We start from the raw sequence: 25,806 nt of genomic DNA on the forward strand, positions 1-25,806 counted from the left end.
TGGAGATGGTCATATCGAGCCCATTGGGAGAGCTGGGGTAGCTGGGTCCGTGGTTCACACACCAGCACTGGTGTCCCCTGTCCAGGATGGTCATCTTTCTTCTGCAAGGGACGTTTTATCCCATTGCTGCCTCCAGTAATTTGCTGCCTCCACCGCTGGGGCTCTCTGCCAATGTTTCTTCCTTTGAAATAGCTTGTTCCCATCTGAATCTCTCAGGAGAATGAAGGAAGGAAGCAGTTCTGGGAGGTTTGGTTGTATTCCTGCTTTCTCTAGTGTCTTTGCTTTCCAAAACACGTATGCGGGTCAGCAAAAGTGACCCAAGTCCAGCAACTGGTTGTTTGTTGGGCAGACCTGTTGTCGATACCGGTCAGGACTGGCATATTTTCCTCCTGGTAGTAATGATCCTTAATGGATACTGCGGTTCTTAGGACTACCCAGTGTATGCAGCGTGATTGCATTTGCCGTGGTTTATTTTTAGGGAGCCTCACATTTCATTAGAGAGGGCAGCAGATACATTTTCTGCAGTACATGTTTTGTTTTGTTTTGTGTTTTTTTCAATTGAATTATGGTATGTTCAAAATCACAAGCGGAGCTGTCATAGCCCCCAGCTCATTAGATGATTTAATATGATGTTTTCAGCAAGCTATCTTGTCAAACCAAAGACTGGCGGTGGATTAAAGTGTCAGAAAAGCTTTAGGAACTTGATTTCTAGGTTGGTTTTGCTTGGTTTTGTTTTGTTTTGTTTTTTCTGTACTGTTCCAGAAAGACTCACTCCAAAGCACAGGGTAATGGTTAGGACATTTGCATGCAATGTCAAAGACTGGTATTTTTAAGACTATGCTTTGCTTGGTTTAGAGAGAGGGTTTGATCCCACACAGAAATCCTCATTACTGGGCACCTTTTCTGAATGCTGTAATGAATAAGTATTTATACAAGGTAAAACAACTATTTCTAACTCAATGTCTAGATCCAGCAACTTGGTGAACCTGTGTTGTGTACACTTAAAGGCAGTGCCAGAGCCAAAATCGTTGTTTTGGCAAGATCCTTTCAAAACCAAAAAGAGCTATTCAAACTTGAATCACTGGAGGTAGAAACAAATGGCTGAAATCCTCTAAAGCCAAATTTTCAGAAATAGATGGCTGGATGTTGCTCTGAACCAGCATACAGATATTGAAACATCCTCACAGGTTTTGAGGGTCAAGGTTGTTTTATTCGTTTGTTTCCCCACAAGTGTTATAAAGTGTTAAAAGGCCAGCACTTTCCATCAATTTTCATTCTGACACAGAGCAAACACCACCCTCAAAACATGGCATTTTTTTTTCTGGGCAGGGAGCTGCTGTCTTCTGGGCAGGCCCATTAGTTAGGTGCTATTTCCCAGTTCCAGCAGCCTTTCCCACAGCCTCTCCCAAAGCCGGCGAAGTGCCACCACAAAGTTTTCTTTGTCCTTAAGAGAATGCAATTACATTAAGAAATTGCTTTGAAGAGTTTAACAGCAGTGAAATCTCGAGGTGACGATTTCCTCCTTTTCAGTAAATGCCACAGTGGTAAAAATTAATTAGTGGGGCCGTTGGAGGAGTATGGAGATAATAGAACTATTCCAGGCATTCAAATCTAACCCTGGGGGAGAGGACCAGGGGTAGAACAGGAATAGGGTTCTCTCTCGTTTTGTGTAGGATAGGAGAAGAAGTAAAAGCTGGGGGATGGAGGGATGTATAGTCAAATTAAAAGTATAAGGCAGCTCCTGAGCAGGGAAACAAGCAACACGGCTTCCTTTGGGTGCATCTCCAGCTTGTATTTTATTTAATAAAGATGTTTTCCAGCTGTAGATGTGCTTACAGTACGGTGTTGAGTCCACGCTATGCCATCTGTGTCCTCCTGTGGCTAATAAAGCCGAGCTCGTGCTTCAATCTTCCCATCAGTGAGGACATCAATAGGATCTTGATTCTTTCTCTAGCAACCTTTTTTTTTTTTTTTCATTAAAGTTGTATGAACCCAATATCTTGGAGGCAGCTTCCTTTCTGCCCTGCTCGCTGATACCAGCCAGTGAGTTGAGCAGGTGGCCTCGTCCCTCTCGCACGCTCCCACCATCACCTGTATTTTACACGGTTATTGATTGCAGCCTATCCCTGAGCAGTAATCTGGTTTACCGGAGCATTTATCCACATGCTTTGAAAGAAACTCATAGGTTATTATCATTTGCAACGCTTGCTGTAAGAACTGGACAAGCCTAAAAGTTAATTTAAAAGTAGTAAAAGAGATGGGGAGGGACTCTGGATCAGGGAGGGGAGCCATAGGACAAGGGGGAATGGTTTTGAACTGAAAGAGGAGAGATTTAGATGAGATCTCAGGAAGAAATTCTTTGCTGTGAGGGTGGTGAGAGCCTGGCCCAGGTTGCCCAGAGAAGCTGTGGCTGCCCCATCCCTGGAGGGGTTCAAGGCCAGGCTGGATGCGGCTTTGAGCAACCTGGTCTGGTGGGAGGTGTCCCTGCCCAGGGCAGGGGGTGGCACTGGATGGGCTTTAAGGTCCCTTCCAACCCAAACCATTCTGTGATTCTATGATGCTGCAATTAGAAGTGTTTGCTGTGCTGCGTTCGGACTTGCAGCAGGAGGTGCCCCTGGTTGCTCCCATCCAGGGATCTCCATCATGAGCCCATGCACTGCTGTTTCCCACAGCCTCCACCCTTCACAGGACCTGCTTTGACCTGAGGTCACCCCAAGACCTGCTGTAAGACCCTGATCTCCAGTTCATGCCCTGAAAATCCCTGTCGCAGACCCAGTGCTGCCCTTTGCCTTCTCAGACTTGTTTGTTTTCCAGTTGCTTGTCTGAAAAATTCAACTTGTGATGCTGGAGCAGCCTGGCAGCAGTTACCCAGATATTACTGAGGGACAGGTTTGAGTGGGGTGGGCAGAGATTTAGCTACGTGTGGAAAGAAGTTGTAAGTGTCGATACTCCCGTGAGACTGGTAGTAGAGATGAATCCCAAATTTCCAGTGAAGATTTTGCCCAAGTTTAAAAAAGAAAAAAAAAAAATCAGACAAAATCCACACGCCTGTAGGAGGAAGTGATTTTCCCTTTCATCTTATAAAACCATGTTTCATGCCTTTATTTCTAATGCCTTTCCCTCGTCTGCCCAAGAATTTCCATTCATTGTGCACCTCCAGGAACAAGTGCAGTCAGCAGATCAGATGGGATCTGGGGTGTTTTGGCAGGAGTAAAGGGGGTTTTCTGCCTCCTCTTCTGAAGAGTTTGACTGTATAAATATTCCCTGCGTGAGCTACTGAGACCCAGGTATTGTACTTCTTGGGGAGCCACCCTAAATCTCTGGCTGGGTAGCAGCAAATAGTTAATTATTTAAAGCAAAGCGAAGTGGTATGAAGGGAAGAGGCTGAGAGCAGAGGCCAGATGCTCATAGCATGACAAGAAGTCTAGGGACCACCAAAGTGTCTGGGAACAGGCACATAAAAATACATTTGACTACTTCCTGAGGATATATGGCAGTGGGAATGGTAGACTCCTGTCTCTATCCTTGCCTTACATGGTGCTTGTTGATCTGTCGTAGCATGTTGACATAGTAAAGCCCTAGGTGATTGGTGTTTTCATCCATTTTAAATATCCCGGGTGTTAATTACTATTTTTAACTGTGCAAGTCAGAAATACAAAGGTGGGAAGAAGGGACGGGAACTGTGCTGTTGTAAGGGGGAAAGAAAGGGTGTCCAGGGTGTCCCATGGCCAGTTCTCAAGGAATTGTATTAATCAGAGTGGGAAAGCGATTCATTCCCCTTGTCCCGAAGATGTGCTGCTGCAGTGAAATACGTTCCGTGCTCAGCAGTGTAATTCCCGCAGCAGGATTGCAGAGCACAGATTTATTCTTATCCCATGAGCCATAGGCACCAAACACATTATCTCTCTACCTCTTCCCTTTCGTGTGCCACTGTTTAAGATTTGCTAAATGTAAGGCAACTCATTCAAACAGGGTAAACACACCCGAAATTGGTCATTCTGCCTCAGCTGAGGACACCTTGTCCTGCCCTTGCTGCTGAGGAGGCACTGAGGAATGGTCCAGGGCTGGCTGGGATGAGAAAAGGCTTGCTCTAATAAATTCCTGGTTTTGCCCCTGTCTTGCTGGTGTGTCTCTGAGCTCTTCTCTTCTGGCACTGATTTCTCACCTCCTTATTTTCTTATATTTTCTTTTAAACTTGCCAAAAATTGTCTTTGTAACCTGAGAGACAATTTGGCCTCCGGTGCAGAGCCTGTTCCCCCTCATTTTCCATGGCTGTAACAGAGTCCCAGCCTGAGCCCTCTCCAGGGTTTAAATCCCTGTCCTCTGAATTTAAAAGCATTGACCTTGGCTGCTTAAGAAATAGGGCCAGTTCAGTGGGTTTCAGTGCAGCTACAGTCTCTGATGTTTGTTATATGTCCCAGCCTCTAAAGGGGATAAAAGATAACCTGGCCCAAAGGTGCAAGGATAATGTAGCTTTCAAACATGAAATGGCCCAAAGACTCCCAAGGACAGAGTCAGCCTTGACACAGAAATGAATAAATTTGCTTTCTTATTGGTAATTCTTTGCCTCAGATCAACAAAAGAAAACCCCGTTTGCTTATAAAGTGACCTGGTCCACAAGAGAAATAAAGTACGTAGGTGGAGAAACTGATATCTGTTTCAAGCCGAATAAAGGTTGCTGCAAACACCATCCAGAGCAGCAGTAAAAAAAAATTTCTGGGCTGTTTTAAGCCCATACACTTGTTTTATGTTCACATTTCTATATTTTCTGCTCTCCCTAGAACATCTATTTGCCTCCCCTGTCCAGGTAGAAAATGCTTTTTTATAGCAAAACATTGTGGAGAAATCTCCCCCAGGTGTTTCCAGATGTACTCTGCTCCTTGCTCGGCGTGTCTTTACTCTGCCTCCTCTCCTTGGCCTGGTTTTTTCTGATTTATCCCTGTTGTGTTTTGTACCTGGGGCAGTAGCAACCCTCTCCATCACTTCCCGGGGAGAAATGGGGTGCGTCGCAATGGGGGTCCGTGCTCCCACGCTCTTTGGGGAATGATGGTCACCCTGGGATGGCTGAGTTCATGTTGGACGTGGCTGGTGGGATGTCTGTAGTTACAGAACAGCCGAGGCTACTGCTGGCTGCTCTTCAGCTCCCTGCCTGGAGCTGGAAAAGTGCAAAGAGCTCCGGGATCGGTTGCAGGAATGAGGCAGAGAGTTTAAAATGCCCAGTTAAATCGTTTAGTCAGGGTTCCCATATACTGCTGACCTGGATGTCACTGACTCTTTGTATCAATGACTGATGTCAATAGCTCAGCCTGATGATAACAAGACACAGTTGTGCCTTTGGGGTTCCTTTGGGGTTTTAATAGTCTCACTTTTAAAATCTTATGTCTACCTTGAATTTGATGGTATGCATCTCTTAGCTGTTCTTTACTGTTTTGTCTTCCCTTCCCATGTATTTGAATATCCTTGTAGGATGCAGCATTTTCACCGTGTGGATGTGTTTATAGAGTGCTGTCCAGTCACTTCTTTATCCCTGCTTTGAGAAGTTAAACAGATCAAACTCTTTGTTTTTCTGCTCCGGGTAAGCCCTTCTGTCTCTCCCTCAGATCACTTTCCTGGCTGCTTCTTAGACTCTCCCCTAAAAACCTTTCAAACACAGAGGCAGTAGCAGTGTTTGCAAGCTGGTGATGCTGGCGTCGCCCACAGTGGTGGGCTCCCTTCCCTTCTCCGTTGTCTTCCCCAGTTGCTCCCTGCTGCACCAGGAGCTGATGGTGAACTGCTCGTGCACGGCCATGTCTCCATTGCTTTTGGAGTCTCTGCTCTGTAGATACGGCCAGCGCTTTGCGGAGACTCTGGAGCAGCTCTGTCATCGATGGTAGGTCAGATCAGCCGTGACTTTTCCGTTCTAGTTTCCAAACCTCCAAGGGTGGGGACTGCATGACCTCTGTGGGTGCCTGCCTCACCACCCTCCTGATGAAAAGGTCTTTCCTAATGCCTCTACCACCCCAGGACAGAGCCGTGGTTGGCAGCAGCACAAAGCCTGGGCTGCTTGCACTGCACCGTGCTGCTCTCCAGCAGGTCCTGGTGTAGAACTTTGCAGTTCTGCTTTTGTGCAGAAACTTGCAATTCGGTTGAACAAGCCCAGCTTGGCAATTAACCTCACTGTAGGTATGACTGCGTCGTCTACTTTTTTATTTAATATTCATTTAATCCTTGTGTCGTATGACCTCTTTACCAACACAAGGCTCATGCAGCCTTCCTGGTCGCTGATTAAACCATTGCGGCTGTACTACTAATATCTGTGGAAATTAATTGAAGCCACCCTGTGTATTGCTTCCTTGGTGATATCCCTCCTCAGGCCGTGTGTGTCCATCAGCTCTGTGGTGCAATGTTAGGTACGCAATGTTACGGCCCACATCCAGCAAGGGATTGGGGTTTTCTGTCAGAGAGCTGGAAAAACTGCCTTTCCATGGGTGACATGAAAAGGTAATTCTATTTAATTTATACACAAAACTAAAATACATGGATAGGTTGTACTTTATATGTAACTTTTTGAGTATACAGTTTCCAAAAGTAAGTAGAGGAAGATCCAGAAATGAATTTTTTTTTTTTAATCACTTGGACAACTGAAATATGGTTGTGGAGTCATGTTCATTTTCAGAATCTTTGACTTGAGCTGGGATGTCTTCTGCAAAAATCTGTATCTTCCAGCCCAGAGTTGAGTTATGGGTCTGATGTGAAAATACTGGAGTTAAAATCTGGAGGCGTGGGGCCACAGCAGCTACTTGCAATTGTCCCTTCTGTTGTTGGACCCCTTGGATTTCACAACACATCCGGAGAGTTTGGAGACTCAAGGTTCCCCGTATGTTTCATGCCTCTAAATATTTCAGCTACACAACAACAAAAAAATGCCACAAATTAAGGGTTGGTTCTTGGAGCCACCAGGAAGACTAAGAAATCACCAGGACCATGGTTGGTGACATGAGTTCAGGACTCCGGTTGATCAGTCGCACAGGCAAGTTGGGTCCAACATTAGCAATGACGTCTCACCTCTACCTATGCTAAGCCTCCCAAAGTTGTTAATATGCACTCTCTTCTAGTGATTCGGGGTGTAGATGCCTCCGTATCACTCATTTCCTCTTTGTCAATATTAACTGATGTGTTAGTGATTAAGTTCAGCCAAGGCATTATTGCGTCGTCATTAATCATGCCTACATCTGTCATAGAAGTCATTAGAAAGCACCCGTCGCAGCTATTTTTATACCCCATTTAATTTTCATGCAGGCATTGCATTTTAATTCTTGTAATGTGTCTTCACAATGATAAAAATTTGCATATCTTCATTCACTGCAGAGGATCTATTAGCCAGAGCACAAATAAAAGGCTGTTGCTGCCACGGGGGTTTCTGTAGGAATCAGATTCCGATGGCCATGTATTTCTGCCTACATACATGTGCTACATTAAAAGGAATCGCTTCACAGGTAGAATTACTACCCTGGACAATTCTAATTTGCTGGAAATTAAACATAAGTGGTTGATTCTGGCTGCTACATGACATAAATTACTAGCAAATTGCTCTGTAAGATTTCATTATAAAGTACATGCTGTTGTGAATGATTTGCTGCTTTACTCCTGAACTTTTATTTGTGTGCCAGCACTTGAAGGACAACGGCGGAACTTAACTTTTGTTTAAAGTCACACAAATCTCGAATTGATGCTATTTACCTGTCTTATTTGGCCTCTCCAATCTTCTTTCATTTACTTTTATCCAAAAGGCAAGCACAAAAGGGACCTGTTGAAATGTGTTAGGATCTTGTGTTAATGCTGCAGAGTATTTTTAGTAATTGCAAAGCAACATTAGGAGCTTTTCCTGGGCTGGTGCAAAGCACTGCGGCGCTACTGGCTTTAGCTGAGCAATAACAATGCTTAAATGTAGCTCCTGTGAGAATAATACGTCTGAAATGGGATGATAGTTCCAACGGGAAGACTTTTTATATTCATGGATTGTTAAGGCTGAAAAAAACTTCATCACCATCTGCATAAAAGTTCTCTTGGCAAACCTGGTTTTAAAGACTATTCCACTATGCACCATCAAATCATTCGGTGGCTACTGAGTTGCACTAAAATTTGAAGGCTTTGGCCGTCATATTAACTCCTTAACCTGTATTTTTGGGACTTAGCCAAGATGCAGGAATCACCTCTGTGCTCGGCAAGATCATGGAGCAGATCCTCCTGGAAACTCTGCTAAGGCACATGAAAAATAAGGAGGTGATGGATGACAGCCAACATGATTTCACTAAGGGCAAATCATGCCTGATAAATTTGGTGGTCTACAATGGGGTTACAGCATTGGTGGGTAAGGGAAGAGCAACTGATATCATCTACCTGGACTTGTGTGTCTCTAAACTGGAGAGACATGGATTTGAGTCCCTAAAGGGCTCCAGGAAATCTGGGGAGGGACTCTTGATCAGGGGGTGGAGCCATAGGACGAGGGGGAAGGGTTTTAAACTCAAAGAGGGGAGATTTAGGTGAGATCTGGGGAAGAAATTCTTTGCTGTGAGGGTGGTGAGAGCCTGGCCCAGGTTGCCCAGAGAAGCTGTGGCTGCCCCATCCCTGGAGGGGTTCAAGGCCAGGTTGGATGGGGCTTGGAGCACCCTGGTCTGGTGGGAGGTGTCCCTGCCCAGGGCAGGGGGTGGCACTGGATGATCTTTAAGGTCCCTTCCGACCCAAACCATTCTGTGATTCCTCTTTACTGTTCTGTATCCTGAAAGTTCTACTGAAAAAACCTACAAAGGACCTTAACTAAAAATACGAAAGCACAGAGCAGGAATACCTTTAATAATCAAAATATGCTTGTGCTTCTCTGACCGAAATAAAGGAAATCGTATATATTGAAAGAGCTTCCTTTTATTGAAGGACCAGATGGTGACCAGAAAAATAATTCAGTAAAAAAAAATTGATTCAGTGCGAGTATTGGTGATGGTGGTTCCAAAGCCTGCCTTTGTCCTAAATGGATTTGCGTCTGTGCTGTGCTCGGGATGCAGGGATGGGGCAGAGCCAAGGATTTCTTGGCTGCACAGCGCTGCGCGCAGCAGAACGGCTCCCCCTTGGCACGTTGCTTCTTTGCACCGTGCGTATTTGTGATGTGCACCATAACTTCCACAATTCGTGCCGTTTCTTAGCTCTTGCTCTTCAGAGGAGTTGGGTTCTGGGGAGTTTTCTTGGGCAGGGCGTCCTGCTCTCTGCTCTGTTCGTGTTGTTCAGTATTATAGGGACCGATGCAAATGATGAACTGCTTCTTGTGGGGCTGAGTGGCCTAAAAATTTTATTTTGGTGCTGAATATTTCAAGGGAACTGGTATGAGTCACTTCAGGAAGGAGCACGGGTGCAGCATCCCTGTCGGGATCGCTCAGGGAGGAGAGCTGAGCTCCCTGGTTCAAAGGAACCAGGCAGAGGGAGGTCTTTTTCAATATTTAGAACTAGGCTTTTAAAAACGTTGTTTGGCACAGCAGATAGCAAATAACAAGCAAATATCAGATGTTGTTCGAGTGTGAGGGTGCTAAAGTGTGTTACAGTTTTCTTTAACCTTTCACGTCATACTTTTCTTTGTGGAAATTCTTCCTTGCAATTAACTGGTTTTGATTGAAGCAGAATAAAATTTAACAGTGAAATCTTGAGTTATTTTGCAGATGACTTTTAAGGAGACAAATAATATGTGTGAATTAAGGGTCTCTTCATTCTAAAATTAACATTTTTACAGAGATTACCTGAATGTTTATCTAATTATCTCTTAGAAAAAGCATATAGGAATTAATAGGAGTTAAAATTAAAAAGAAATAATGGAAATAGCAAGCAATGCTCATTAAAACATACTGGTTTATGTCAGTTTTGTTTGGTTTTCAGTTTTTATCTTCACCTACCTAAAAAAAAAAGTCTGTAAGAGAGATATTTAATTATCTTCAAAAGTCAAAAAACATTTTTAAAAAGTCACACTTTTGCAGCACTTGGTAGGACTTCTTCTGCAAGGATTTCTGAAAATATACCTCTGAAATATTCTGATGAACTGGCCCAATAATGGGAAGTGGAGACCTTCCTGGTCTTTGTAAGCCACGGGGTTTGTTGTGGTTTTTTGTGGTCTGAAGAGACAGTTCCTCCTGGAAGAGCACATCTCGTGGAGCAGGGAAAATAAGCAAATAGAGCCCAGGAAATAGAGAGAGGCAGCGAGTCTGGTACTGGAATAATAATAATACCAGTCCCCATGTCTATTCAGGTAGTTATGTTGGAGTTCCTTTAAAGTCACTTTGAATCTTGAGTTTCTCCCCAACCGAGGAGCTTGTATTCACTGATTAAATATTCAGGAGGCCTGTGAAGAGGTTTGAACAGGAGAAACAATAGAGTTTTAGCAGCAGGGAATGGGATGATTTTATCAACAGCAGTTTGGGTAGGGCTGGGCTGGAGAAATGTGATGTGACGAGACCACACCGAGATGCAATAGAGTTCTGGTAGGAGTCCTTTGAGGTGTTGCTTGGAGTTGATCTCTGCGTAGGTCAGCCCTTTGGTAACCGCGGGACGTCTGCTCCAGGGAGAACGAGAGACAGATATGGAAATCTTTCCCCCATATCTGAATTTTAAACAAGCTTCCTGGGGTTGGACAGATCTTCAGTGTGATTTCCCACCCCCCCCAATCTCTTCATCCGCTTCAAAAACAAATGTCGTGATGGATGACCGTCAGCTGCTGGTGGGGAGCAGGTTGGAGCAGAGGCAGCTCCCATGGCGTGCTCAGAACTTGATGGTGACGGGAAACGGGGATATTGAGCTTTGGTTTTGCATCACGGCGTTGTTGTGGGATTGCAGTCTCTTTTATGGGTCCATAAAACACCTTGAGACCGAGTGCAGGGCTCGAAAAACTAAATACAGCTCAGAGTTACCTGCAGAGTTGGCAGATGATGTTTGTGTGCAGTACCTTTTCAGCTGAAAAATACCTTAAAATAAGTTTAGAGTTTTTTCTCTGCAAAGCTTGGGGGCTGCAAGGGGCCGCCGGTGGGTCCCTGCTTCTCCAGGGACCTTCCTCTGTCCTGGGGGGGGGTACAGACACATGGGGGTACCATGAGTTGCCTGTTCAGGGCAAGCTGTTAAGGGTTAAGACAGTGCTTCCTTCGTGGCGTCTTCTAAGATAAAAGGTGTTGCCATGGTATTGTTCAAGATTTATATTTTCCAACATTGCAATTTTCATTTCCCCAAATATAAGGAACAGCAGCACAGCCCATAAAAGATCCTCAGCAGAGCAGAACTCTATTGAAAGATTGTGGATTGTACCCGTTTCGTGGCTTTTTAAAGGAGCTCATCATTATTCCACAATCACATTCTCACTGGAGCTCGTCAAATAAAGCAAATAATGATTTGCAGATATGTGGGAAAATTAATGTTGCAGATTTACTCCGAAGTTATTTCTTGTTTGTTTACTCATTTGAATATTTTTCCCTTGCAAAAGTTTCACATGTTTTCGCACAAATATTTAATCTTATAAAATTGAGAGCTGCCATGTGGTGCTTGCTGCTCCTTCAGTGTTTCCAGGAAATTTATTGTCCTGTCAAGAAGCCAAACCAGGGCAGAGGCGTCAGCCAGGAAAATCCCAGCAAAGGGCTGGAGCCGGTGGCTGCAATTTGCACCGCAAAAATCAAAGTTATCAAATTGCTGAGAGTGGTGATTAGGTTTGTGTGATTGTAAATCCTTCGGCAAACCGTGCACCAGCATGCGCTCTTGAAGCCAATTAAAAGAAAATTTGAAAAAAAAAAAAAAATTAAAAAAGAAAATTACATTGAAATCTACCTAACTCAAAATCCATCTAACTTAAAATTTAGACCTTGTTAGGTCTGAAATTTAGATTAGCTGGAAAACTTTAGATTCCATCCAAATCTAAGTCTGGTGCCTGCTGTCCCCTGTCTGGATGAAGTGTGAGAGTCGTTCTCAGTCCCGTGGAGAAGGCGATGTGACACGTTTTTTGTGCCAGGAATAAAAACCAAGTTGTTTCAGGTCTTCTGACTTCTTCGTGCAGGTGTTGTCTGCGTCCGGGAGGAGACATCCCCTTCTCCCTGCCCTAAATGGAGCTAAGCCAAATTATCCACCGACGTGTCTCTATAATAATGGCTTGGAATGGTAATACCTGGGTTTGACTCTATTGGGAGCATTCTCTGGTGCTGTGGGGACATCCTCCCCTGAGATCCCTCCTCCTGGACGCTGTCGGGGAGCTGGGACAAGAATGAGGAATTTAAGAGATGCCCCTTTTCTTGCGGGTTTTACCCTGTCACATCCTCTAGGATGTCAGACAGGTTTCGCGTGACACCGCGGTGTCAGCGCAGCTTCCCCACCGGGCTGCTGCTGTTATTTCAGTTTTTACTGTATTAAATGGAGTATGAAAAACACCTGAAAAAAGGCGCCTGGCGGCGATTTTGTGCCTCATGTGACCTTTCTCTGGGAGCTCTGCCCTCCTCTTTCCCCTTTCCATCTCTCGCTGAATGCCATCCCCAGGTGCCTTCTCTCATTTATACTCTTGAGAGTCCTGGAGCAGAAAACTCTGAGTTTTTTGCTGTGAAAATCTGTTGCTCGACCCACTCTGCAGAAGTGTCCAAGCATTTGGTAACGAAGAAAACCACTATTGGTTTTTAACCAAAATCAGCTGAAAACTAATTAGAAAACAATGAGCTTCAGCTGGTCCTGGCTTTCTAAGGAGAAAGTAGCCATTTGATGAAAGAAAATTATTTAGGGAAAATCGGCTTTCCTTTCAGATGTGTTGATGACAGTTCTTGTTGACCACTACTGATGAAAACTGCTATTTAATATTTATTTTACTTTAAATTTGAATTTAATTTTCATGGAGGGGGGAAATAAGGTGGTTAATAAATGCACCATCATGTTTCTCTGGAAGGAGTTAGATTCAGGAGCTTTCCCATTTTCGTATGTTATTTCCCCCATATAATTCTCTGTAACTGGTGCCCTGTAGGAGCCTTGGACAGACTCACTGCATCGCCCTTAAATTGCAGCTTGGGCAGAGCGTTGCCCATCCCTGCTCTTGTTCACAGTGAGGAAATGCGTGAATGTGCTCCCTGGATTTTGGGGTGAGAGATAAACGGTCCTCTCTGCCGCCAGAATTGCTGGAAGAAAGGCATTTCCTCCAAGGCTCAACTTATCTTGTCAAATAAAGCATCTTCTCCAAAAGACAATAAGTATCTTCTGCAGAAGTTCAGCTTCGTTAGGAGAAAAAAATAGTTTTTTTCTTCTTTTAAAAAAGAAAAGCTAAAGAATAAAAGCGGGTTTTTATTTGTCTGACCCTTTGTACGTGGGTAGGGCTGATAAATTTACCACTATAACCTAAAATAAATAGATCCAGTTACCTGAGAGGCTGCAATATCATCCTCGGCATCCTCCTCCTGGCCTGCAGAGATCCGTGCGTGCTGAGGCAACATACCTCTCTTATTCTCCTTTTTCCAGAGTAATTACCACTTATAAACTGAATTTGGCAACACAGGGTGTTGCTAGGCTCGGAGGAAAACATTTTTGTACTTGTTACCGCTGTCATATTTCATTTATTAGCCTTGTTAGCGGGTAGCTGTGATCACTGCCGTGGGGGTGTCGTGCTGGGTGGGTGACAGGAGCGTGACGCTGGAAAACGGGTCCTGCCCCAAAGATGTTGCAGCGGGAATGACACGGAGGGAGAGGAACGGAGAGGGAGGTGGGTGCCCGGATAGATTGATTTCTTTAAAAATACGCATATTTTTTGATGTTAGTCAGATTTTATTGTAGCGAAAATATACCTGAGATAGTTCTACCACAGGCAGCAACCTTCCCTTCTCCTTTTTGTGTCCAAATAAGGGTTTCAGAAACATTTTTCAATAGTCCCGTGATAAGAAAGGATCTCTGAAAACTACTTCATGAGGATTTCTGGGGAAGAAAACAGAAATTGAGCTTGGGGCAGATGCTCAGACGGGATCCATAGCTGTATCTCTGATGGAACCCACAGCTCCTGGCTCCTCCTGCCAGCGGGGCGCCTGCCCTGGGTACCGAGGTGGGTCCTACCTAAGAAATGTTTTCTAAGGACTGATGGGAATACAGTAATTTGTGGTAGGTTTGTGTTTTCCCGTGGCATTCCACAGGTCGTTTTCGGTGCACAGGGCTGGTTTGTGACTGCACGGTTCCAGGCTGGTTTTGCAATTCTATTTTAATTTACGGGTAGATGAGCAAATGATTTTTTTTCTATTTCTGGACATAACGTTTTCATTTCACTGATATAAATCCATTACCCAGGGTTGTAATATCTGTATCTGAGCTTTGGCTGGAAAATTACTGTTGTCATTTTCATGGGGATCACAATGATTACGTACTCGATTTTCGTAAAACCCTCTGGCCATATAATCTGGTCTTGTCTGTGTGCTGGCCATCAGGTTTCCCTCAGCCACCTCCACATCCAACTCAGTAGCTAATTAAAACACAACTTTGACTATAGCATGGATTCCAGAAATATATATTAATTCTGAAGTGTGCTTTTACAATCTGGTCAAATTCCTTTGAATTTTCTGCCTGGTTAAAAGACCAAGCAATATCTGTAGGGCCAGCACTATAGGAAGTTTACCATTACAAAGAGTATTTTTACAATTCTTTTCTGACTAACTCTTCAGCATTTTTAGGTTCTCTCAACTTCTTCACAAAATAGAGCCTGTGCTAATTTTTCTAATTTATTTCCCTCTCCGTATACTTGTTTTCCACAGGTCTCTGTGGAAACCAAGGGAATATGTCCTGTAATCTCAGCTCTGTCACCAAACCCTGCACTAGTTAGCTTTAAACTGCAAAGCTATTTATAATTCGTAGGGATTTTGAAAAGTGTACATATATGATGTTTATTTATCTAGAAAAATACAGTGTTCATTTAACTTTAAAAAGATACAGACAGACTGAGGTCGAGATGCTCCATTATCCAGCTACTTCTGGAAGTTGTTGGAGGTATTTTCATGGAGATCATGTCCCGTCTGTATAAAGGGATAACAGCAGCTGTAAATCACTTAAAGAGTAGTAAAGACTAAATAATTTACCTCTCTAGACTTGCATAGTGCTTCCACCATTCCCATATCTGTGAGTTTTTATATGGCACCGAGAGAGGACTGACTTGTATAGTCTTTGCAGTGCCCAAAGCAGAGCAGTTTTCTAGTGGCTCCTGACAGAGCAGATGGGGAGATGAGCTCCTTCCCCTGCTCCCCAGGCAAAGGGGGCTGGGGGTGGTTGGTGGATTCATAGAGTCATAGAATGGTTAGAGTTGGAAGGGACCTTAAAGACCATCCAGTGCCATCCCCTGTGATGGCAGAGGCACCTCCCACCAGACCAGGTTGCTCAAAGCCCCATCCAACCTGGCCTTGAACCCCTCCAGGGATGGGGCAGCCACAGCTTCTCTGGGCAACCTGGGCCAGGCTCTCGCCACCCTCACAGCAAAGTTGTTCTTCCCCAGATCTCACCTAAATCTCCCCTCTTTCAGTTTAAAACCCTTCCCCCTCATCCTCTGGCTCCCCTCCCTGATGAAGAGTCCCTCCCCATCTCTCCTGGAGCCCCTTTAGGGACTGGAAGGGGCTCTAAGGTCTCCCCGGAGCCTTCTCTTCTCCAGGCTGAACCCCCCCAACTCTCTCAGCCTGTCCTCACAGCAGAGGGGCTCCAGCCCTTCCACCATCTCCGTGGCCTCCTTTGGCCCCGCTCCAACAGCTCCATGTCCTTCTGCTGTTGGTGGCCCCAGAGCTGGAGGCAGCACTGGGGGGGTCTCCCCAGCGTGGAGCAGAGGGGCCGAATCCCCCCCGTCTCCCTGCTGGCCACGCTGCTGGGGATGCAGCCCAGGGTGAGGGGGGCTTTGTGGGCTGCCAGTGCACATTGCCGGCTCATATTGAGCATCTCATCCACCGACAGCCCCAAGTCCTTCTCCTCCTCGGAGAAGCACAACGGAGGAGGGCTGGCAAGGTGGATGCTGCAGGCAGAGCTGCTGTCTGCTCCCATGCAGCATCCTTTGCCATCCGAGGGGTTTTAGTGGGTAGTTTGTTGTAGCAGAGCTTGGTCGAGAGCAGTTTAATGGTCCCAGTTGAGTATTTATACAAATCCCTTGGAAGGGAGCACTGTTGGAGCGGGAGTGCTCTCCAGCCCCTGCCGTCAGTCTGGCTCCTTCTCCACAGTAGCTAGGAAGCTGATTTGAATTTATTTTTTGGTGGTGTTTTGTTTTCTACCACGTTAAATAAAACCAAGTCAGGACCTGGAAAGCTTAAAGTGCCGTTTCATTTTAGTTTTCAATTGCATGTGAAAATAATCCTCAGAATAGCTGGAGGCGCCCGGAAAGAACAGCTGGAGGATGGAGAGACGTGGGAATAATGGCTGCGGAGGGGTGGAAACCGAGTAAGGCTTCGCCAGCATCGTAATGAGTCCTGCAGTGCAGATGAATAGAGCCATCTCTCTCCCCTGCGTGGTCCGGCATCCAGCCATCTGCTGGGGGCTGTATTCCCAGCGCTCATCCTCGTATCGTGCCTGGCCAGGTCTGACTCTCTTCTGACTCCTTTCAGGCCTTTAACCTCCAGAAGAAAAAAAAAATGGCAATGAGTTGTCCAAGTGGCTGCAGCACTTTGTCTGAAGGAATAGTTCCTGACGTTTGCCTTAAACCTGCTTTACCAGGTCTCTGCCTTTCTGTCAGCTCTGGGCATTGCCCTCTGTTTGCACCATTAACGAAGATGGAGCTGTTTTCAGAGAAATATCTAGTGTGGCTGCAACGTCTCCGTCCTAAAAGACCACTTGATTAGACCTCATTAGGAACTTGGTTTTCCTTTGCAACTGATGAATTAATTACGCGCGTGGGTTTTGTTGCTGATTTACTCAATATTGCAGTATTCTTCTGCAGCTGCTCTTGGCCAGATTCTGATTTAAATCTCCAGCGATGTCCCCGGTATCATGGTGTTGCCCATGACGGGGAGCAGCACGTGTCTTTGGAGGCCACACCAATATCTGATGGCATCCCAGGTACCGTGAACTCAGCAGCTCTTCTTTCCTTGTAGCTCACATCTTCAAATTCTGTATTAATGCACAAGAACTCCCCCCATCCACACCTGAGCACCCTAATCCATGGGAGGGTTTTTTTAAGAGCTTTTGCTGATGTACCTTGTTACAATTTAAAAAATAGAAAGAAAAATAGAGTTTTACTGTCAAGTCTACTGACTGACTGCTGTGGGGGCTCCAGGAGAACGGCTCTGCCGAGGAAACCTGCAGAGCTCTATATCAAACGCGAGTGCACAGACTTCCTCTATTTTTAGGTTCAGGACAAACGGTGTCGGAGGAAGGCAAAACCCATTAAAATATTTTAATAGACATTATACATGTTATATTGACTCTATTGAGCTCTACAAGCACATACCAGGCAGATATCTATGCATCTTATTCTGCTATATTTACACGTTTATATTAATAAATTTTTTTTTTTTTTTTATGAAAGCACACAAACGCCATTGCCAACAACATAATATGTAATATCTAGTCTGTTATCTGTAAAACGCTTGCTGATGTGGCCTGGGAGACGAAGTGCTGCCTCTGCTGGCAGTTGAAGAAATGCCACACCATTTTCCCAAGAGTAATCTACAGAGACTGGGAATGATATATCAGAGGCACAGGTGTAGACACAAAATAAAAAAAAAAATAAAATTGACTGCCTTGCCCAGGCCTTCATTACCAGGCAGGATACAAATCCTAGAAAGTAACTTTCCCTCACACGCAAACATGCCCTCCATAGCTTCAAAAAAAAAAAAAAAAAAAAAAGGAAAAAGAAAGGCTACCGTTTTAAGCCGGAATGACTCTGACTTTCCACTGCACATCCCTCAGGCAATAAAGTAATTTACAATATGTTTCAATCAGATATTGGAAACAGTGCTTGCTTAAATCGTCTGGGCTTTGCTGGCATTTTAGATACACGTTGGCCTTGGCTGTCTGGTTTAGCATCATCCCCCAGCTGGGAGGGTGCGAGTCCCTCCTCCCACATCGCCCGCTCCGTCACGGGCTGTGGTGTGGTCCCCTGCCCACCTAGACCCTCAGCTCCCCGATGAAATGGTGTTACCTGACCTCATTTATCATTTACTGGTCTTGTTTTCCATAGTGCAAATCCAACCCAAGAGTATTTAAAGGTTACTCTGTCTCTGTAGCTGACATAGATTGTTGATAGAATCACATTCCTGTTGGGTGAATCAAATCAAAAGTGGCCATGAATGCAACAGAGACAGAGGCATCGGTATCTCTTATTTATTCCTCTTGCTAGAGTTGGGAGAGAGAAACAAATTAATTTGCTTAGGCTGGAATGCAAATTGGAGGCTCCAAATCAGAAGGTAAATCCCTCTGCTCAAGGCCACACAGTCAAAGTAAATTCACTCAATAGTGTGTTTTCTCCTTAACAAATCTTCCAATAAAGACCACAATATGATCTGCACTGTGGAGAGCAGCAGGTTTAAAACAAACAAGCATCCTTGCTGTCATTTCTATGGATAGCTTGGGAGCCTTCCTTTTCCATTTTATAATCCTTAAGACATGAATGTACTTAGGCTAAAAAAAATTCATTAAACATTAATATAAAGCCCGTTTTAACTTCAGACTGCTTCCCAAAGATAATTGTTTAAGAGAATGAACTGTACTCCCTTTGAGACTTTTCTATATATTTTTCAAAAACTAATACTAGAATTATAAAAGATAGGAATAAGTACAGCAAAGTAAATTAAATCAAATTGCTAAAGCCTTGGGGAAGAGCTAATGCAAATGAATTAAACACATAAGTTCCAAACAGCTACAGAGTAAGTTTCCTTGTGAGCATCATTACTCTCAGAAGATGCCTGAGCCACTAGCACCTTTGCTAGCTGTTCTTTTAAGAACAAAAACCAGAAAAATAAACTGTTAGCTCCAGCTAGTATCATATATTGTAGTTTTTATCATCTCTTTCCTTTTCCATTAAAGTTATTACCTGCAAAAGTGTAACTCTGAAACAAGCAACCAAAGTTAATTTTCTTTTTCTGTCACTGGGTATCATCTGTTCGTGGATAGATGGAAATTCTGTATTTTAAAGACTATTTTGACCTTAAAGGCAGGGGAAACTTTATTTAAAAGCTATTTATAAGGCTGAAGTATCTTATAAGTAAATAAAGCAAGGGAAAAAGAAAAAGGGGACTGAATATCAATATATGCTAAAAGTCATTAAAGCCGAGCTGCCTTGGAGAGGGGAACAGAGAATTATTGTTCACTGAATACGGTGCAGCAAAGGGAAACAGCAAAACAAACAAAAGAACAGGACATTATTACAAACTGTAGACAAGTTTTGGATGGGCTTATAAGTAATGGGAGAAAATTATAGCAAAATCACCCATTAACGTTTCCTGTCCCAAAGCTCTCCAGTGCTCCCAGTGCTCTCCCTCTTCCCCAGGCACTCAGGACCAGTGGAGGGTGCTGGGCCAGGAGGGTCTTTGGTCAGATGCTGTTTCACCATCCTTACAGTGCGTTATTTTATAGGCTAATCTGTGTCCAGCTCAAAGTTGATGAAAATTTTATCTGGATTTAAAAGCACATTATGGTGCTGGCTGCAAGGGTAAAGGCGGTAGGGCTGAAGAGGTTATGGATAAGGAATTATCAGGGCTGATATGGAAAGAAAACCTGGAGAGCTTACTTCTCAGGGCAGAGAAATAACTGGACAATAGTAAAAGTTAGTAAATTTGATTAGTAATTTCTCTGATATCCATTGTCATGATTTAAAAGGTATTTGGAAAGTATGAACAATTATAATACAGGGTGGTTAGAAGAAAATATGAGAAAGGCAGATCAGGCTTGACCAGCCGAACAGCTCTCCCTGAGAAGAAAGCTGAGATCTGGCACATTTTCCTTCCCAAGAATAGCTCTTATCTTTAAGCCAACAATTCCCTGTAAAGGTACTGCTTTGGGAAAGTATTAGTGAAGTAGAATAAGGTGGGAAAAATTGTACAGCGAGGGTGGATGAAGACACTGTTGGGTTGTGTTGAAAGGGCAAACATCAGGGTGGGGAGAGAGACTGGTGGAATTTCTTACGAATTTATCTTCTTTTGTATTTTTTCATTTTGCACCCGGGCACAAAGAACAGTCACGCTGTGATGAAATTTTCTGATGACACAAAATTGGGGGATATTATCAACGGGAAGAAGGAGGCTTGTGGCATTGAGAATTTAGGGTTTCTGGTCTTTTATTTGCAGTTATCTGTGGCTGCAGTGCAATCTAGGTACCAGTTCAGGATCTGGCTTCAAAATTATAGAAAGCCAGGTGATATTTAATCTACGAAGAGGAAAGGTCAGGCTGGATCGATGGGGTTTTGAATTGGTAGTTTCCACATCATCTCTTCTTCATCAGTCGTTTTCTGAGGAATCTCAACTGGGGGATTGTCCTCAGAGTTAATATCTGCTGTTTCATCATCCTGGACCATTGAGCCCTGTATCCTGTCTCTGATGCTCCTCACTGCTTCTGCCTCTGCTCACCTTCCTGCCAAATCGTGGTAGTCTTCTCCCAGTAATTCCCAACTTGGATCACGGCACAAGATAAATGGTGATTATTGCAATGAGTTACAAATACAATACCTGGATGTCATGAGCTCTAAGCAATGTTGTCTTAATCTGACAGTCTCCAAAATTTACCTTAATTTCAAGTACTCTGTGCTTAGCTGGATGCTTGTCCAAGCAAGAGATGGTGAGCAGGAGTACATGTGTGAGTATGGTTCCTAATTTACAGGAGCTGAGGGAATCTCTTTACAGCTTCCATTATGCAGGGAATTAAATATCAAGAGTCTGAAGGTTATCGGTATCTGTGATGGAGATACCAATCAATGAAGAACCTGAGGACAAGATGCTCTTGGAGAGATAATGGTAAAAGAGAGCTCCTTCTGAAAGGAGCCCAAGCATGGACTCTGTGAAGCCCATTCTCTTGCAGAGCTCATCAAGGATTTTATATTTTTATGTTTTATTTCTGAGAGACAGCTCTTTTAATATGGACGCAAAAATTTCATGCATCTTCCTGGAACAGGAGGCTTTCGGTATTTCCTCTTTCTCATGGGCTAAAAAAACGAGCTGTGTTTTTTTAAAGACCCAGAATGTCTTGTCACTCGCTGTTTTTGCATCCAATTGCAAACACGTGCACGTTTTTTGTGCACATTACCTGATCTAAATAGCTGTGCTGACAGGAGCTGAGTTTCAACGTTATTCTGTCCAGGTTGCCCTAATTCTTCTACAATGACTAAGTTATCAAAAGGCAAACGGGAGGATGAAGTTAGGTTTTTGCACACACTGTGTGTTGGCTATATTTTATTTATTTTGTATTTTGCTGGCATCAAAAGTGTGTCAGACTTTGCAGCTGCAAATCTAAATTATTTAAAATGCAGTTTAATTCAAGATATGAGAAGGTGGCCCATTCTGTGCTTACTGGAATATCTTAACTACCACCTGAGTGGATAGAAATGATTAATATATGATTATATTTTTGTTGAAGCCTGAAGGCAGCTGCTGGGGGCGGGGTGGTGTCTGCATCCTGACCTGTATCAGGAACAGTGTGGCCAGCAGGGCTGGGGTAGTGATTGTCCCCCTGTACTGGGCACTGGTGAGGCCCCACCTCGAGTGCTGTGTTCAGTTTTGGGCTCCTCACTACAAAAAGGACATTGAGGGGCTGGAGCGTGTCCAGAGAAGGGCAACGGAGCTGGAGAGGGGTCTGGAGCACAAGTCTTGTGAGGAGCGGCTGAGGGAGCTGGGGTTGTTCAGCCTGGAGAAAAGGAGGCTGAGGGGAGACCTTCTCGCTCTCTACAACTCCCTGAAAGGAGGGTGTAGCCAGGGGGGGTCGGTCTCTTCTCCCAAGTCACAGGCATGGGACAAGAGGAAATTGTTGCACCAGGGGATGTTTAGGCTGGATATTAGAAAAAATTTCCTCACTGAAAGGATTATCAAGCCTTGGAAGAGGCTGCCCAGGGCAGTGGTGGAGTCGCCATCCCCGGAGGTATTTAAAAGATGGGGAGACGTGGTGCTTAGAGATATGGTTTAGTGGTGGTTTTTGTCAGTGTTGGGTTGATGGTTGGACTTGATGATCTGCAAGGTCCCTTCTAACTGAGACAATTCTATGATTCTATGATTCCCCTCTCGTGGATGCTGCGGTGCTCTGGCTTTTCAGCGGTGGCTGGTTAACTCTGTCCCTCACGCTAATTCCCTCATAAATCTCCTTCTCTCCCTTCCTGTCTCCCGCAGATCCCCCCGCTGTGGAGCCCACCTTCCTGGAGATTCGTCAAGGCCAAGGCCGGAGCATCACTATGAGCTGCCGGGTCCTGAGGGCATACCCCACCCGGGTCCTCACCTACGAGTGGCGTTTGGGCAGCAAGCTGCTGCGCACCGGCCAGTTCGACCTGCAGGACTCCACCGAGTACACCGTCAGCAGCCTCTCCCGCGACAGCTACGGCATCTACAACTGCAACATCATCAACGAAGCGGGCGCCGGGCGGTGTAGCTTCCTCGTGACAGGTAGGTTTGGCCATGTCTTGGTGCGCCGAGATGACAGACGTGTCATTGGGTAGCACTACTCCTGCTTCAACCAAGGAATCACTGAAGAAATGCATCCTTCGACCTAGGGTCATGGTGTAAGGCATCTGGTTTGGATTCTGGGGACACTGGTAACAAAAGAGGAGATTTAGCTTTTTTTTCTTAGTTTGAGGATAAAGATTTGTACGTGCAAAATGTAAAGATCCCTTCTCAGCAGGCATCTGTCAGTGTGCTTTGGAGAGAGGCCTGAGAGAGTCATCAGGTAGTGAGTTGCTTCTATTTGAAGTTTGCAATAAGGCTTGAATTTTCTCTTCTCTTTCGGTACGCTCCACCAGCTCAGAGACCGGGGCGGGCAGACCACTGTCTTCAAGCTGCCCGAGAACGAAGGGGTGTTGACATTTGTTCCTTTTCTCAAAAAGCAAAGGACACTGTGAAGTTGATGCACAAGATCACAGACGCAGGGAGGATCTGCAGCCCCTGCCATGATCTACCCATGTTGTGGAATTAATGCACTGGTTTGAGACAAGCTTGATATGTCTTTTAGCTTTCATATTTTGGTTCTGAATGTTAAACTGGGTGTTCAGACATGCAAGCGTTGATTCTTCCTCTGTTGGAAAATAGTTACCATGACTGGAAGACTCAGATGCCTGACCCTGGACCTGCAGCAGATGTTGTGCCCAAGCTGGGGTCCTCTGGTTGCTGGAGCCACATCAGCTGTAGGTTCCTCATCCCTCTAGGCTGGTTGACCAGGCCCTTTTTAGAATCAGTGGAGGGAAAAAAGCATCTCTATTAAGTGAACCATCTCCTCCCAAGGTCTGTGGTGGGTCAGGAACCCCCTGTTCCTCTGCAGCAGCTGAGAGAGGTGTCTAACCACCCACCCTGTGTGGGTGACCCTCTGGAGGTCAGCACGAGCAGCCCCAGCCTCCCTAAGGATGTAGGAACAGTAACCCCATTGCAGTTCAAAATCCCTCCCGTCAGCTGATTGAAAAAAGGAGGGATGGGTAAAAAAAAAACCAACAAACAAGAAATTCAGAGTATGTAGAGGAGAGCTGTCTTAGAAGGAGAGATCCCCCATCATAGTTGGGATTTTATTTGTGTTTAACCAGCTTGGCTCCAGCTACAGTCCTATCTAAACAAGGTTTTGCTTTTGGGGTGGAAACTCCCCGAACCCTGCCATTGTTTATGAAGATGGCCATTATTATCAGCAGAAAGGGCATGGATTCAATGGCTGAGCTGCAGAGAATCGCTCAGGGACCCTGCTCTGCCCAAGTCCTGGGTATCAGGGTAGACCCTCCACACACATGTCTCGTGGGAATAAAGAGAACAATTCAATCAGCTCCTGAGTCTTTTTCAGTAAAATACAGTTTTATAGGAAAAGATGTGGGCCCTGTTTTGTGTGGATACTTTTTTTTTTTTCTCTGTTGGACTCAGTTGGGTGGCATCTCGTTGGCAGGAGTTTCACGGGGCCGGGGTTGACCGGTACAAAAGCGGTGGGAACACAGGGAGCGCCCCAATGACTGATGGCCCCGCTTCTTGCAAAACGTAATCAAGCCTGTGGCTGAGTCATCATTCAGAGCCTGTGCGGAGGTAGTTTTCACAGCCACCTACTTCTCCAAATCTTGGGAGTTTGATCCAAAAGGTGGCTCCGAAGGAAACCAGAGAAACAGTCTTTTTCCTCAAATGAGTAAATGCAGTTCAATTTATTGTTCATCAGACTTTGGACCCGAGAATGGGGAAACCTATTGGAAGGCAATTATTTTGCCGAGACTGGGGCAATCTGAGTGGCTTTCTGTGATTTATTACCAAGCCAAAGCAAGCCACATAACTGAAAATTAGTACTAAAATGGTTTTATGACATACTCCGTCTCGCATCCCTCCATGTGCCTTGTTCATTTTTAGTTTATGCATTATGAGAATTTTTGCTGTGTGATTGTGTTGGGGATGCTGAAAGTAATGCTTGGACTTTCCTGCTCTCCTCAGTCTTGGAAGGTTAAAACTGATGTGTTTGGTAAATATATCCTTTGATACGTGGAGATGCAACTGCTCTCAGGAAAGAGATGCAGCCGTGTTCTGATCCCACCTCTCATCAGGACAGATGAAGTTAAAACGCTGGGGGACTGAAAACATGTAGAAGAAAAATGACAAAGTGGTTAAAAAGGAGGTTTACGTTTCACCAAAGGAGGTTTCATTTCAGCAAAGAAATGGGTCACTTCTTAGACACACGCAGGGAGAAAAAAAGCCAAATTAATAAGCCGGTGGCAGGAACCTGGTGATAGTGGAGAGCTTTTCCTTTGGGTGGAATAACAGGAGTTGTTGTAGCCCATTTTTAGCTGGTTTTATTTCCAGGTTTTCATGTAGTAAGAGCGTGCTGCAGTGCTCACATTGCAGGGGCTGCAGAGAAGCATTGGTATGCTGAGAGAAAGGGTTTCAGTACAGTATTAAAAGCAACCTGGATGAAAAGATTTATACCGGCCCTAGAGTTTGCAAAAACCTGTTTTTACTGCATTTGTATTTTGAGCCAGATTTGAGAAGATGAAAGGAAAATAAATCGCATGTGGAAAAGGGGCTTGATTTATATCAGGTGGGCCAATCTGAGGCAGATTTAACCTGCTACTGTCTTAAAAATAAATAAGAACATACAAGCAAAATCGTATTTGTGGGAAAGCAAAGTTGAGTTCATGCTGTTTGCAGCTTCGCTATCTATATATTTTATTCAGCGGTTGATGGTGCACATCATATCCAAAGAGCAACAAAAAGAACATTTCAGGCAGTGTGTCCTTAAAACCCTGCCAGGGCTGGAAGCAAGTAGAAAAAAATAAAAATATTAGATGCACAAAATGTCATGAATGGCACAGAAGGCTCCTTGCTGATGGAAGAGGGATTTGGGTGCTGGAAAAAGAGTCTGGGTGAGCACGGGGAAGGTCCGCCTTCCTGGAGAAGATGATGCTCCTCCAGGGACAGATCCAGAGCCCTCCCTGGGTCACATCCTGGCTCCTGCCCCCCTGGGGACACCTTTTTCACAGCCACTTGGGTCTCTGCAAGGCAGGGGAGGTCAAACTCTGTATTTTCTTGGTTCCCAATGTGAAAGAGATGCATCGAGCAAGCCCTCGCCTTGCTCTCGGAAGGGCTGGTGCTACGGCGGGGGTTGTTTAGCAGAATTCTGTGAACCTGGGGAACTATTTAGGGTCAAGATTACCCGTAACTGAGGCACCCGACAAGTCTCAGCTTAACACTTTCTTTT

At 44.7% G+C, this 25,806-nt stretch overlaps 1 protein-coding gene across 1 annotated transcript in view; it reads left to right on the plus strand.

Annotated features, from left to right (window-relative positions):
• Positions 1-25,806, plus strand: part of MDGA2 (MAM domain containing glycosylphosphatidylinositol anchor 2) — a 361,261-nt gene that overhangs the window by 262,690 nt on the left and 72,765 nt on the right. The window contains exon 11 of the mRNA XM_074149599.1: positions 22,278-22,547. Within this exon, the coding sequence (XP_074005700.1) occupies positions 22,278-22,547 (270 nt within the window). The remainder of the gene's footprint in view (positions 1-22,277; positions 22,548-25,806) is intronic.

The sequence above is a fragment of the Numenius arquata genome, chromosome 6 (genome assembly GCF_964106895.1).
Source record: "Numenius arquata chromosome 6, bNumArq3.hap1.1, whole genome shotgun sequence".
In the NCBI taxonomy this organism is placed as follows: domain Eukaryota; kingdom Metazoa; phylum Chordata; class Aves; order Charadriiformes; family Scolopacidae; genus Numenius; species Numenius arquata.